Source organism: Neodiprion fabricii, chromosome 1 (assembly GCF_021155785.1).
Source record: "Neodiprion fabricii isolate iyNeoFabr1 chromosome 1, iyNeoFabr1.1, whole genome shotgun sequence".
Lineage (NCBI taxonomy): Eukaryota > Metazoa > Arthropoda > Insecta > Hymenoptera > Diprionidae > Neodiprion > Neodiprion fabricii.
This window is the reverse complement of record NC_060239.1, coordinates 14,603,974-14,619,158: the sequence shown is the minus strand read 5'-3', so window position 1 is coordinate 14,619,158 and position 15,185 is coordinate 14,603,974. Positions and strand designations below refer to the sequence as shown.

Genomic DNA, 15,185 nt, shown 5'->3' with positions numbered 1-15,185 from the left:
AATATTAGGTATCGTTTATAGACGTTATGTTACGTGAAGAATACATCACTCATTTCAAAATAGATTATGTGTACGCTATGTTTATTACTTTGTTCTCTGGCGGTGCTTGCATAATGTATCGTTTACAGTTCTCACATTATGTGACAATAGTGTTACATCGTGAAGATTTGGGGTCTACCCACGGTCTTACATACAGGTCTGGTAACTCCGGCACTTTTGAGTGGTAGGGGGTGTCACCGTTAGTGAGGCACACGGTCTTGTTTCCTATCTATCCGCTAGGGGCGCCATTGGCCCGGGGTATGATAGATACAAATATATACCGCTAAGATAACCTGCTCATCGAAGTTTTTGACAGTCCATAACTCAGTGTAAAGTGTGTGTCAAACTGTCTCAAAAGTTGTGAGTCCTCGCTTGATGTTTATGGATTTTATTGAGTTAAACATTTGAGGGTTCCGTTAAAATAAAACAATTATCACACCCGCCATGGAATGCTAGTAAACTTCTCAATCATTTTTTATTCGCATCTTTCTTCATTTTTGAGTGTTATCCAGGATTGTTGATTCCGAAAAATCAGCTGTTCGGATCTGATTTATGATTGGCTCACCCCGAGGGGGCAGCGCTGCAGACGGCGAAGACGACAACCACGGTTTTACCTCATTATCTGAGTCATTCCCCACCCTACTAGTTTCCGGACCTGTATGTAATACCGTGGGTATACCATATACATTATTATATCATATCACTCTAATACCTGCAAGTGCTCTTACGCATATGTATTAGTTACATATTGGTTTGCTGAAAAGATGGAGCCGTTAAATCTTACATGACATATCTCGAGAGCGTCTAGATCGCAGAATGATCTCCGATCGATTTCGATGCTATAATTTAAGTCTATGATCAGATCTGGCAGTTTTGGATACAAAAGAGTGGTTTTTACGAAACAAGGGTGGAGCCGTCAAATCGCACCTTATGTATCAGAAAAGCCTATAAGTCAGAGAGTCATCCTGAGCTACTTACCAATAAATTTCACACTTTCCGAGACAAACAATCGAAACATCCTTCATCAGGGGTGTTTTTTGGGACAAGTGGTGGAGCGAGAGCCTTTGAATAGCCGTTAATTCCTACACAATCGGAAAAATTTTTTACACGTTTTTTTTTTGGTGGCGCAAGTTGTGGAGCCGCAAAATCGACGATGAGCACTTAAATAGCCTTTAAAGAACCTTTAAGGACGTTGCCTACCGAGCTCGCGCGGCAAGTTTGGCTTCCCGCGCGATTCAAGCCAGGCGGCCAAGGGGAAGAGTAGGCAGGACTTAAGTCTGTGCCCCTCGCGTGCTATGGCCCCCCACTTTGCGCTCCGTTAGGACCAGGCCGCTTGCACTTGAACGTTCTGAAGTTCTGACGTGCGAGGAATATAACTGGAAGCCCGTATGAGTTTCGCGTTGTTAATGAGATTAGGATATGTTGATCCAAGGAGAGGTTGGCACGTATCCATATTATTTCAAATATTTATTGCTTATGCAAATAATAATAAGTTACAGAAATCATTGAATAATCTTCGAGTTTTCAAGAGATCTATCGCATAACTCGTTACAGTAAAGTGAAAAATATTACAAGAGAAATTACCCGAAACAGCAGTTAGCTAATTCATGACTAAATACTAGGGATGGGCGATCTCAAGCAAAATATCGATTCTGAGAATCGATTCGAATTGATTTTGGAAAAATTGATTCATCCAAAAAATCGGATACAAAAGACTGATCTTCAGAAGATCCATCGTTATTTTTACTTTTTAGTTTAAATGGAAACCGGTGTCTATATTGGAGATTAAAAATCGTGTCACACAAATGTAGTACTTATTCAACAGTTTTGATATTTAACAATAGTTTGCTTTGGGTCATATTTGTTTATCACAGCAGTAGTTCTTATACACATATTACACAAACCCAGCCGACTAGGTGGGAAGCTTTTTTTATTAGTTGTGATATTAGATTTACTAAGCGCTAGAAATTGGTCGATTCTTTTGTATTCTCAAACCTATATTATTCGTAAGATACAGAATGCCAAAATAGACTTTCAAAACTTTTTTTAATTAAAGATTTAAGAACCTAATCCGATCCTTGCAAACTTGGAATCGATTCTAGAAAAAATCGATTAGTAAAGTATCAATACAAAAGATCTATTTTCTCGACCCAAAAGTTCGATTCTTGAGTTGATCGATCTAGAATCGCGCATACCTACTAAATACATTGTTATCAATGACCCAGGTCTCACCACGTGGGAGTTGCTGCGACGAAGAGACCCACTCTATCCCGTCCCGACCTCTCAACCATGCCAGGAAAAATTACAAGTGTTACATACATCGATAGATATTCAAAAGAAAATTAGTAAATCAAAAAAATTGACTTATACATGCAGGAGTATATTAGAAATTGATAGATAAGGCGTATTTAAAAATCAGCAAACTCTACGGTACAAAACATAATCAAAAGTAATGGCGCGTCAATAAATAAAATATATACATTCGATCGCGTTGAATACCATACTTTTCGCTTTCAGTTATGACGTTTCATTGGTATAACAAACAATTATTATAGAAATAGAACGAATCTTCAAAATAAACTGTTTCAATGAATATTATGGAATGAAAAATGCAAACATTCAGCAAGCGAATATGAAAGATCATTATTCAGAAATTCATTAATTTCTGAACTTGAAAACATAATGTGAAAGCACGTTGTATCCGTGCAAACTTTCGAATGGGCTGTAACTGAAAAATGAAAATTTAACAAGCAGGATATACATGCGAGGGTTGATTTGTAATACAAAAAATAAAAAAATGGCCTGCACACAAAGAAAACAATCCTTGAATCAAGAATTAAAATATTCTTGAATCAAGTGCTGAGTATTCTTCATTCAAGAATATGTGATATTTTTATTAAAAAAATAGCATACTCTTGATCTAAGAAATAAAATATTCTTGAATCAAGAATAGCTTTCTGTGTGTGACATTATTGTGAAATGGTTATGTATAAATGAAAGGAAAAATATACAAATATGTAAAAACTTCTGTATAGTTACTCGTTAGTACTGTCGGTTGTCATTTTCTTTTTCTTACGGATGGAAACATCAGTCGTTGAGTTTTTTGATTTGACCGCAGAATTTCTAGCTTCAATTATTTGGGGAGGGTCGCCAATCGGAAGTTGTCAAGCACGTTTGGAGTCTACTATTGCTGGCAAAAGGCAGAAATGAAAAACGTCTGCTAATTTATTTTCCATTTTTAATTTCCAAAAATTGTCGTCGCGAATAATTTTGTCAAAGATCGGTCCTTTCGGCGTCCAAACTACGAAATAGCACCACTTCCTTTTCGTAATTTGGAGAAGACCCGAACATAACTGATGAAGCTGAATCAGTGCTGGAGTCAAGTCTCAGGTCTCATCGAGCTGAATAATTGGCTCATTTCGAAACGTGAATGTAGCGTACCGAACGTGGCTGGCACTGAAACTTCAAGCTGCAACAATGTCTTCGATAGTACGTCATGTTTTCAATTCATTAGTGTATTGTGCATTGACCTTGGCCAGTAGAAGTCAAATATCACAATCAAATAGTCAGTTAGGTAGATCAGTGTGCGGTAAAAATCATTGGTAAGTTTGTAATCGTGAGTGGACGAAAGATGGAAAACGATTTTCCGAAGAATAGGTTTACAAAACACACATTGAGAAAGGGACGGTAAATAATAATTCGAAGAAATTGTTAGAAAAATATGGTGTTCTGAATTAATAAAACGTGCATGGTAGTTAGTTCGTCTGAAAATGAAAACAATCAAGTCTATGTAAGCAAACTTGATGCCATTCTATTTACCTCAACCTCTCCCGCTGATAAGCCGCTAAATTTTTCCAGCCCTGGCCCTTTTTCTTACTTTTCCGTAACACTTTCCTTATCTTAGTCATAGCGAATGACTGATGAACACTTATCAAAGAGTTTTAGATACTTTACTAATATTTAATCACGAAGAATACACCGAATAACGCTCGCGTCTCGCGGTTTGAATTACGGGTTTGCACGCGTTAAATGCAGAATGCTGCTACGGCCGTTAGTTCGTACGACTGGCGGCTTAAGCCAGAGATGGCGCTAGCAAGCAATCGCTTTTCGCGGCGAAAATCCGCTGTTTCATGCTTCAGCTCATGCAAGTTTCCTCGCAAATCTTGAGTTCGATTTTATTGCTCTTAGTCCTAAATCAAAGGTGAAGGATCTATCTGTATCGTGTATTTCGTAAAATTGTGAAAAAAAATTCGTTCTTGTTTTATTACAACGGGAACTTTGCTGACTTTCAGTGCTGTTTTTTACGGCTTCGAAAAAAAATTTGAAATTCGGAAAAATACACGACACAGATTGCTCCTTTGCCTTCAAAATGCTTTTAATAGAAGTTCGATATCTTTATAAATGACGGAGAAAACTTGCATCGCGTGAACGTCTGCAAGCAGCAGTTCCGCCGGGAGTAGGCAACGTCCTTAACAACAAAATTGGTGTTACTGTGAAATTCCGTTGTGGCGGTCCTAGCTTTATAGACATTGCATTGTCGTACATCCTTTTCTCTATGTGGCAGCTGTGACTTCTGTTGCGGGGTACGAGGTGCAGATCTCAACTGGCGTCAAACTGGCTTTTCATGATTTTTTATAAAAACATCATATAGCGCGTACCCGTAGGCTATTTTTGATTGGAACAATGATCCCAATACTTGCTTAAAAATACTGACTTTACGGCCATGCTACATGAAGTACTATTCAAGTTTCGTCGAACAATAATAAATTCATGTTTGAGACACTATTTCACGAATTGTATTGTAAAACCAATAATATCCTTGATTCCAGGGGGAGATTCTGAAGTTTCTATACTGACGGTTGTCAACGTAGACCAATGTGTGCTGAAAAATGCGGAGGCCCATAGAACGTCAAGGTTTGAATTATCAAGACGTAAGAATGATACTGCCAGATTGATCATTCGCAGAGGAGAACCGTTCTACATCAAACTTATTCTGTCACGCGCATACAATCCGAATACCGATGCAATTTCATTGGTATTCACTCTGGATGGCGTTGAAAAACCACAATACGGACATGGAACCCTAGTCGCAGCACCAGTTCTGAAAACTGAAAGTGACAGTGAAGGCCCATGGCATGCAGTTGAAGATTATTTTGACGGTAACACGTTGAAATTGAAAGTGAGTGTTCTATTTATTCGAAACCAGATTATACAATATCTAGTTTGTGGCATGCTTCAGGACTGAAATGAAATTGTTAAATTTCCATATCGTTCCACATGGTGCAGTCATTCTGTGAATGCATTTATGCCAAGATAATTATTACTGTTGCAAGGAGTTTACTGGATGCTTAAGTTAACATCACCCATAGCAGGCTAGGTCTATTTTTGATTGCGAACACTCCAGAATAGCTCTGCTTTTCTTTTACCAAGTGAAATCATTTTGGCGATGCTTCAATACTTTAACCGTCTGAGCAAACGGCAAACTTCTTGTTCGCATGCCTTACCTAGGTCTTCAGTACGTAGTCTAATATGGTTATAACCTATATCTATAAGAGTACAGTTAGTCCGGGAGGTAGCGTTGCATTTTAGGTAGTGTTTTTACGCCGATCGATTACCATCTTTTTCAATAGATCTCGAATCACTAATAAGTGAACCCACCGTCAGCTGACGCGCCCGCGGTGGGTGTGGGTGTGGGAGGTCGCGAAAATAGTGAAAAAAAAAATCAAGCAATAGCACGCCGGCTGAAACTGTTTTCAGAAATAGTTGACATTATGCTGAGCTGAAGAAAAATAGTCAGCTGCATCGTGGAGGGGGGGACTATACGTCAGCTGCTCGCATGAACTTGTAAAAAAACGCATAAAATAAAGTTATAGTACGCCGGATGAAATTTAACTGGGTGATTGTTTAAATAATTACAAGTAGAAAAACAATAATCAGCTGCGTGTTTAGCGGTGGTTTAGCTGACACAGTAAAATTTAAAAATATTGGAGCATTGCTACTACGCTGTTTCCTTATAACACATATTTAGAGATAGTTTCTGGAGCCGGTTGAGTCCATAACACAATCTTCGGGCTACCTGAACCTTTCCTCCTAAAATTTCGCACATTTGCGCGTACGTGTCTCTCTGTTGAATCGAGTAGATAATACCACACAGGACGAAGAGTACGATCTAATCCAGGAGAGTCCCGATGACGATTCATGGGATAATGAATACGACAGCGATACAACAGACATCGACTAATTTCTATCAAGTTTCCAATTTCAATACTTATATCTCGTCGTTTTTAAATTATTTTTATTTTAGTTAATATTATTTCCATTTCACACGCTATTTTATTTCATATGACGCATTTCGTTCATGTATAACAATAAAAAAGGGAAAAACAAAATTTTTTCGTACGATATTGGTGTACACATATAATTTCCAAAATTATCATTGAATCGTCACTATGCCGGTTGAAATTTCACAATACGATAGGGCAATAGGTAATAATATTACGATTGCGGAAAATATCAGTCAGCAGGGTGCGGGGAGGGAAGTTCTGTCAGCTGGACTCTGAAAGATACTGTGCATTGCTGAAATAATCTGTATCTTTACTGCGTCAGCTGACGGTCTTTCCACCGCTAAACACGCAGCTGATTATTGTTTTTGTACTTGTAATTATTTAAACAATCACCCAGTTAAATTTCATCCAGCTTACTATAACTTAATTTTGAGTTGTTTTTACAAGTTCATGCGAGCAGCTGACGCATAGTCCCCCCTCCACGATGCAACTGACTATTTTTTTTCAGCTTAGTATAATGTCAACTATTTCTACAATAAGTTTCAGCCGGCGTACTATTACCTGATTTTATTTATTTTTTTACCAATTTCGCGACCTCCCACACCAACACCGACCGCTACTTGTACAGCTGACGGTCGGTTCACTCATTAGTGATATGAGATCAACTACCGATGTTAATATCAGCCGGCGTACTATGACTTTTATATTTGCAACGCTACCTTCCGGACTAAATGTACTTCTGGAGTGATGAGATTTGTTTGGCTGATCCTGAAAGGTGGACCCCCATTTTAAAGGTCGTCTGCGTCGTCAAACCATGCATGTATCATACAGGGAATTATTCTGGTTTACTTCACCGTGTATTTCCGTGAACGAGGGTGGGCTTAACGCACACGTGCCAATACACTCATACATTTTACGCAATCAGCCAGACTGCTTATAAGCGTACAACAACGCTTCATCATCGAATTGGACATTAGATCAAGTGACTTCTACTCTGGCGTAATTAGGGTTGGCCAATATATTAATAGGTAGAATCGACCCCTACAAATATATCCTCAAAGGTCCCATAGAAGTGAGGTACAGGTTTGGCCGCAAAAAATGTTTAAACGATTTAAAATTCATCTTTTGTGGATAAACTATTTTTGTATGGGTTACACATATAAACTGTGAATACGAAAGTTTTTCGTCTCATCATTTACTAAGAAACAAGCCTTTGCGCAGTGAATTATCGTTATTTGTTCAGCCGCAAAATGAGAAAAACCATATAGAATGAATTCTTTAATTTTTTGTTATAAATAGATGAGTAATTAACGTATGGCCTTAAAACTCATGGTACAGATAATAGAATGTGGTCTCTAGAGAACAGTGCAACGATTTCTTACCTATGTCGTACAGTTAAACAACTATACGCGACAAGCCAAAATCCGTACAACAGCTGTCATTCCCGGTCATGTTGGCCTATGAGGTTAGAAAAAATCATTGTGTCAGTACGTAGAAACTACGTTTCGTAAATTGAAAATAAGATTTCATACTCAAAATTGGCAACTTTTGGTGATTTAGAAAATTTTTGCTTCTAAACCAATATATTTCCGACAATACATACATTACCGTTAATATTATTATTGATTCTTCTTCCCATACCTTGGACGAGTCATATGTAAAAAAAAATAATAGAAATCTCTTGATTATAACCGGAGATAACAGTGTTTTAGCATGATTTTGTTTATTATTATCTCAATTGATTTTCGGAAACAAAAAAAAAATATCGAAGTATATTGAAAATATTGAAGTTCGTCGAGTGCTGGTAGTCGGGAAAATGATGCCGGGCAGCGCAGTAGGGGGCTTGAGGCTCGGCGGGCGGAGCTGTACGCGCCGCTTATGTAACAAATAAATAATTCCGTTGAGAGTCATCGTGGGATTCTTTTAACTATACTATATTTCTTTCACAATAATATTCACAAAATGCTAATGAATTTTCAATTTTTATGATAATTCATGTTTTTTTTCACACTTCTCTCTCTCTCTGTCTCTCTCTCTCTCTCTCTCTCTCTCTCTCTCTCTCTGTGCTTGTACGTGACTTGATAGGGTTTCTGATCTGCTCCTGCTTTTATGCTTGTTATCCGGTCCATCTGCAATACCCCATTTTCTACCTGGTATCAATGGATAGCGCTTCTTTCACTGTTAAAATGAATTTCATTAGTATTTTGCTATCTGCCTTTATTTGAACTCTATGTACAAGTGAAAACTTTCTCTCAGCAGTACTAGGTCTTCAAGTATCTAATGTGCCTCGAAATTTCGTGACAATCCCTGTGCATATGTTCCATGGGTATATGGGCCATGTGTATGATTAAGCTGTGTGCTGTTTATAGCAAGTGATTAGCACGGTGATCAAACACTGACACTAACTCTTGATTGTACCCTGTCAATTCTCCCACGCCCAAGTTCATATACATGACGCTAAACTGTGGTAAATGTGGGTGATCCGTGTGTAGCAGCGAAATTCATTGCCAAGGTGGATGTGCACGCGTTTTTCATTATATATAGATGCGTAAAAAATCATCTGTCTCTCCCGTTTAAAGTCATACGGTCCGTAAACTTTCGATATGCCTGCCACAGATGCGTTATTGACACTCCACTTTCGAGCTTATCTATCGCGTCTTCCACATTTGGAGTAGATCAGCAGCGCCAACCTAATCCTTTCAACATGGCGACTGAAAATACCAATCAGGGTCAACCTACTTTGTCTCGCACCGAATTAGATACGATTTCCTGAGCGTCTCTCTCCAGGGATATCCTCAACGTCACTAGGGCCGTCAGCAAAATGAATTCTAAGCTGTCTTCCATAAATAATATGAAATCCTGTCTTGACCATGTTTCTGTTAAAATTGACAGGATTGCCGTAACCACACAAGATGCGGTTACTAAAATCGACAAACTCGCCCTTGCGAATGAGGCATTCAATGCTCGCTTTCTTTCTCTCGAAAAACGTGACGGCGCTGCGGATGATCGTGCTCAGAAGCTTGTTGACGAGTGCAGTGCCTTACGAGCTGAAACTTCGAATTATCGGAACACATCTAAGTCATGTGAGAAATGATCAGCTCGATTTAATTCCTTCTAGAAACAACGTGAGTTTGAAATATTTATAACAGGTCTTCCTGATATTGCTGACACTTCAGCACTCGGTGAGGTGTCTCGTATCGCTGCGGCACTTCGGATCTCTGACACAGCTTATGACGTAACTGCAGCCTTTCACATTCCTGATCCTGAGGGTAAACCTCAGCCACTCATTGTTAAGTTTGCTTCCTCTATAAAGTGTAAGATGTGGATCGACAAGAAACGCATTTTAAAGGACTTTTCAGCAAAAAACATCGACTCCAACTTGCCTAACAGTCGTGTATATATCACTGTACCACTTACGTCATCTGAACTGTAACTCTACAATGCTAGCCGTCTGTTTGCCCGTCAACATGGATACAAACACATCTGGGTCAGGAATGGAGCAGTTCACCTAAGAAAAGATAATGACGATTCGACCCATTGCGTTCGCAAACTTAGCGACCTTCCTTGACCTCGTAGCTGACTATCTGGTACTACTACTGAAACCCCTCTAGATTCAGTTGCCCTATCCAGTGGGGTCGTTCTGCCTGAGCGTGATTTCGAACCACTTATCGTGGGATTTGAGAATAAACATGGATCTATAATTTGCCCCCATTATCCTAAGTCAAGCAATACTCTACCCTGTATTGCATTGCCTAAATCTGATAAATCACTTATATGTCACAGCAACGCACAATCACTGGTAACTCAAATCGATGAATTTCGAGACTCTAGATAAGGTATGTGTAATGTATTGAAGGAAGAATGAACAGAGAAGTGTTTACCTGAGAGAGGCTTTATTACGAGTGATTAGACGTCGAAGTTAGGGGGTCTATCCCCACTCCTTATCTGCTTATATCTCGTATATATAGATACTGTATTACTACATTACATGTATTGTATACCAACACTACACTCTTCCCCACTAATTTGTGACGAAGACGTAGTTACAAATAGAATTATTTATTTAATCTGGGAGACCTTCTTGGCGCTATTTTCGTGGTGTCATTTTGTGTTATATTCGAGTTCGAGGATTTCCAACAAGTTTTTTGTAATTGATCCGCATGTCGCTTAACGATAAGTCCCGATTCAAGTTTTACTCTATATGTTACTGGCCCTAGCTTTTTATACACTGTAGCTGGGACCCATTAAGGTGAGTTGATACTAAAGTCTTTTGGCCATACTTTTTCATACGGTTGAAATATTATTTTTCTCTTCGCTCTTGAGTTCCGAGCTTGCCTATCTAATTCAAAATTATTTTCGATTTGTATATTGAGACGTATCAAATCAAATTCGGTGCGTAGTTGTCTACCTAGCATTAATTTAGCTGGCGTTTCGCCTGTTGTACAGTGTTTTGAGGTTCTGTAGTCGAATAATATGTTATCAATAGCGATCTGTACATTTTGTCCCTTATTTAATAGAATTTTCAGTTTTCTTTTGAATGTTTTGACAACGTTTTTAGCTGCCCCATTGGATGTTGGATATTTTACTGCTGAAAATATGTTTGATTCCTAGTTTTTTTACGAACTCTGAAAATTCTTTACATGTATATTGTGGGCCATTGTCGCTTACTATATTTGAAGTGGGACACCAAAACGTGAGAAAACTTTTCGAAACATTTCTATGCATTTAGATGCATTTGTTGATTTCATTTGAAACACTTCTGGCCACTTTGTTTTCGCGTCAATCAATAAGAGAAAAGTGTACCCTTTGTATGATCCTATGAAGTCTGTGTGAACTCTTAGCCATGTTATGTCTGGCCATTTCCATGAGTTTAATTCGCTTTTAACTGGGTTGTCACCCACTTCAATACAGTCACTACAAGAACGGGCTATGTCTTCTATGTCTTTGTCGGTGTTGGGCCACCACAAAAATGATCTTGCTGTAGATTTCATTTTTACAATGCCGGTATGTGAGGCATGTAATTTGGCTAATATTGTTTTTCTCAATTTTGACAGTACTATAACCCGATATCCCCACATGAAGCAGTCTTGTTCGACCATTAATTCGTCTTTTTTTATGTGGTAAGTTTTTAGTTCACTTGAGATCAGTTTTTTGTTGGGCCAACCATTTTTTAGAAATAAAATTATTTTGGATAATTGTTTATCTTTTCTTGTTTCTTTAGCAATTAATTTACTATCTAAGCAGGTGTATGATTCTTGTTCTACATAATTGAGATATGTGTACTCTACCGATTCATTAACACTGTTATTTTTGTTGTCTAGAGGTATCGGTGAACGCGATAAGCCGTCTGCACTATTATCTTTTGATTTTACGTGTTTTATTTCGTACTGGAAGGCCTTTAGAAAATCTGCATATCTCTGTAATCTGCGTGTAGCCATAATAGGTATGCCTTTCTTTTCTCCGAAAATTCTGACGAGCGGTTGGTAGTCCGTACGCAATTCAAACTTCCTTCCATACAGATCATCATAAAATTTGGTGACCTCGAAAATTATTGCTTTGGCTTCTTTGTCTATTGTTGCATAATTTCTTTCGCCATGAATTAGGGATTTAAATGCGTAAGCAATCGGACGATCACCTTCTGGAGTGTTATGTGAAATTATAGCTGAAAGCCTGTAATCTGAGGCGTCACACGTTAATATTACTTTTTTATTTAGGTCAAAATTAATAAGTACTTTTGCTGATTTTAAATCTTCTTTGGCTTTTTTGAACGCAATTTGGCCTGCCTCCGTCCATCGAAACTGGTCTTTGTTCGAGCACTCATATAGCGGTTGAAATTTTGTTGCTCGATTTTCAATGAATTTGTCATAGTGGTTTATCATGCCCAAGAAGGCTTGCAATTTTTTGACATTCGTAGGTGTGGGTCCTTGGTCAATTGCTTCTACTTTATCTTTCAAGGTGTGTACTCCAAATTCATCAATGCTATACCCTAGGTACTTTATTTTTCTACAAAATAATTCACATTTTGATTTTTTTAATTTCAATCCGCATTCTAACAACTTGTCTAATACGGCCGTTGTATTTTTAATACATTCTTCTAGCGTACTAGCTTCAACTACTATGTCATCTTGAAAAACTGTTACGGAGGTCATATTAGAAAATATTTGTTTCATTTAACTTTAATAAAATCCGGGAGACGAGGGAATTCGGTACGGTAACACATTTTGCATAAAAAGACCTCGATGGGTGTTTAGTACTAGATATTTTTTGGAGTCATCGCTTAATAAAATTTGTGCATAAGCTTCTTTTAAATCAATTTTTGAGAAGAAAACACCACCCTGTAGGTTGGCGATTAAGTGTTCAATTCGAGGTAGTGGGTGTCTAGCTGTCATAATACTTTTATTAACTGTGACTTTATAGTCGCCGCAGATTCTTACGGACCCGTCGGGTTTAATGATTGGAACTATTAGTGTGCCCCATTCACTTACCTCAACTGGTGTTAATTTTTTTTCCTTGACTAATCCATCTATTCTAGACATATATCTATGGCATGGTTCGTGCTTTGTAAAATATAGGAGCTGTCTGTGTAAGCATTCTAATCGCAAATTTAGCTTTATTGTACACACCAGTGCCGGGGGAAAACAATTTATCGTATTTTTTGAAAATTTCTTCTCTTTTGACTTGCAACAGTTTCTCTTCGCGGTTAACCTTAACATTTTCTGTTTCCTTTTGTGCGGCTTTATTTTTATTTGTTGAGTTTTTGCTGTTATTGCTTTGTTTTTCTATTCGATTGATTTCTTCTATCGACTGTTCAATTCCTAATGGCCACAGTCCTAGTTTGTTTAACCAATCACGTCCCATGAGTGGTTTTCCCTTTTTTCCGACAACATATAAGTTTGCTCGGGCTATTATGGTACCATACCTAATTTCAATGTTACATAGCATTCCTATGGGCTTACACTTTTCACCGCTGTAATAGTTTAATACGATTTCGGTAGGGTTTATTTTATTTTTAGTAAATTTTTTTTTGTAATCAACTTCGCTTATTAGAGAAATTGGTGATCTCCCATCTACTTTCACAATAATCAATTTGTTTTCAATTTTAACATCTAGTCATTTTGGTCTAATTTTAATTGAATTACAGTTTATTGAAAATAAATCTTCAAAGTTCTCCTCATTGTCGCTACCAAAATCAGATTCACTATGATGACAATCATCGTTTTATTCGACATTATGTACCTTTTTCGGTTTACTTTTTGTTGGCGCCTTGCATACAGTTTGCATGTGACCGATTTTACCGCAATTGTTGCATGTTTTCGCTTTATGCCAGCAGTTCTGCGTTTCATTACAAACACTACAGTACACGGAGAGAAAAATCTCAGAAAAATTACCCTGTTGTTACTAATCGTGATGTAAAAGACACCTAATGCAGTTTTTATTGATGCATGTTACAAAAATTATGGATTTTTATGAAAAAAATTACTACCTTGCTTAGAAACTATGTATTTCGGCAGCACAAAATTAAAAATGTGACGACGCATTTTTCTGATGCAGCACGGTAAAAACTGCATTAGGTGTCTTTTACATCACGATTATAGTAACAGCAGGGTAATTTTTCTCAGATTTTTCTGTCCGTGTATGTATATGAATTCGAAGATATTTTCCTTATCCACTCACATGCCTATAAGAACCTAGTCATCGTAGGCGACTTCAATTCAGATCTTCTGGTAAAATCCTTCGATTTTAAGTATTGTGACGTGGATTTTTTCCGCACCTCGGCCACTCGGAGAAAATGACCGAGAACTTATCGTTAATGCGCTCTACCTCGGAATTATGCTCGGTAGCTCAGTACCGCGGAGAGGGGAGAGGTAATTTTTAGAGAGAGAGAGACACTCGAATATCACATACTACTTATCAAAAGAAGTAAAGTAAAATCTTCACAATAGTGGTGATTCAAAAACAAAAAATAATTCAAAAGTCGCTCATCGCGATTCTAAAAATCGACAGAAAATTACACTTAACCTATGATATTCCTTACTCTACTGAGCTCGCGGCTCCCTAACTAAAATTTCACTCAACAATCACAAGATCTCCCTGCGCTACTCTCAATTCGCAAATTCGCAATTTTGCTTCAATAGCATGTGACAGGAAAATAAAACTCTTCCTCGACGTCAAAACTCGAATTGACTCCTCGAGAACTCAATCAACCCCCGAACCCTGATAATCAACACTAACCTGTAGGTAGAAAATTAGTAAAAACATAATCGTCAACTGTACTGTCAACCTATAGATTAGACCAAGTATCACGCTCCACGAGGAGAGACTCACACTGTGTTTGACCGCGAAATAAGCACCCCTGCCTGCATATGTTGTAACAGGTCGGCAGCAAAGCGAAGACGCGAGATCGGCGCAGACTAGCTGCGAAGAATAAACACACTTCAGTTGTGAGTGGTCCTCGAGGAGTCTCGGCCGTATAAGGTTCGATTTCGTCAAATTTAATATCATACATACTGTTTTATGAATAGTTACTTCGACTATCTGTCGTCGATTCAACTAATTGTTAGTTCGCCAATTAAGAAGGATAACTTAATCTGGTACATCGTCAAGTAGTAAGTGAATAAATTTATATATCTTCACCTATGCGCTTTTCTATTGTCTTGCAATTACTTTTGGTCCTCCACGTATCCTCCTTCTGTTGTCTCTTCTATTTAATGACCGAGCTAGTCGAATTCCTTATTTAATTATTTATTTATTAATGGTCAATTTATAAACGGAAATTTAGGTATTGGTTCCTCAAACCAATTAGCGCCCAACGAACTTATAGAACTAGTTAAATAATTAGCCTGGAGCCCCGTCAGCCGACGG

The 15,185-nt window shown here is 38.0% G+C and overlaps 1 protein-coding gene across 2 annotated transcripts in view; it reads left to right on the top strand.

Annotated features, from left to right (window-relative positions):
- Positions 1-15,185, top strand: part of LOC124178615 (annulin) — a 423,181-nt gene that overhangs the window by 57,488 nt on the left and 350,508 nt on the right. Inside the window, exons 1-2 of one of the 2 annotated variants that reach the window (XM_046563406.1) lie at positions 5,131-5,218; positions 9,216-9,406. In XM_046563406.1, coding sequence (XP_046419362.1) covers positions 9,236-9,406 — 171 coding nt within the window. In that variant the 5' untranslated portion in view covers positions 5,131-5,218; positions 9,216-9,235. Of the gene's footprint in view, positions 1-4,868; positions 5,219-9,215; positions 9,407-15,185 lie in introns of those variants that run through there. The other variant, XM_046562524.1, reaches the window with a different exon arrangement.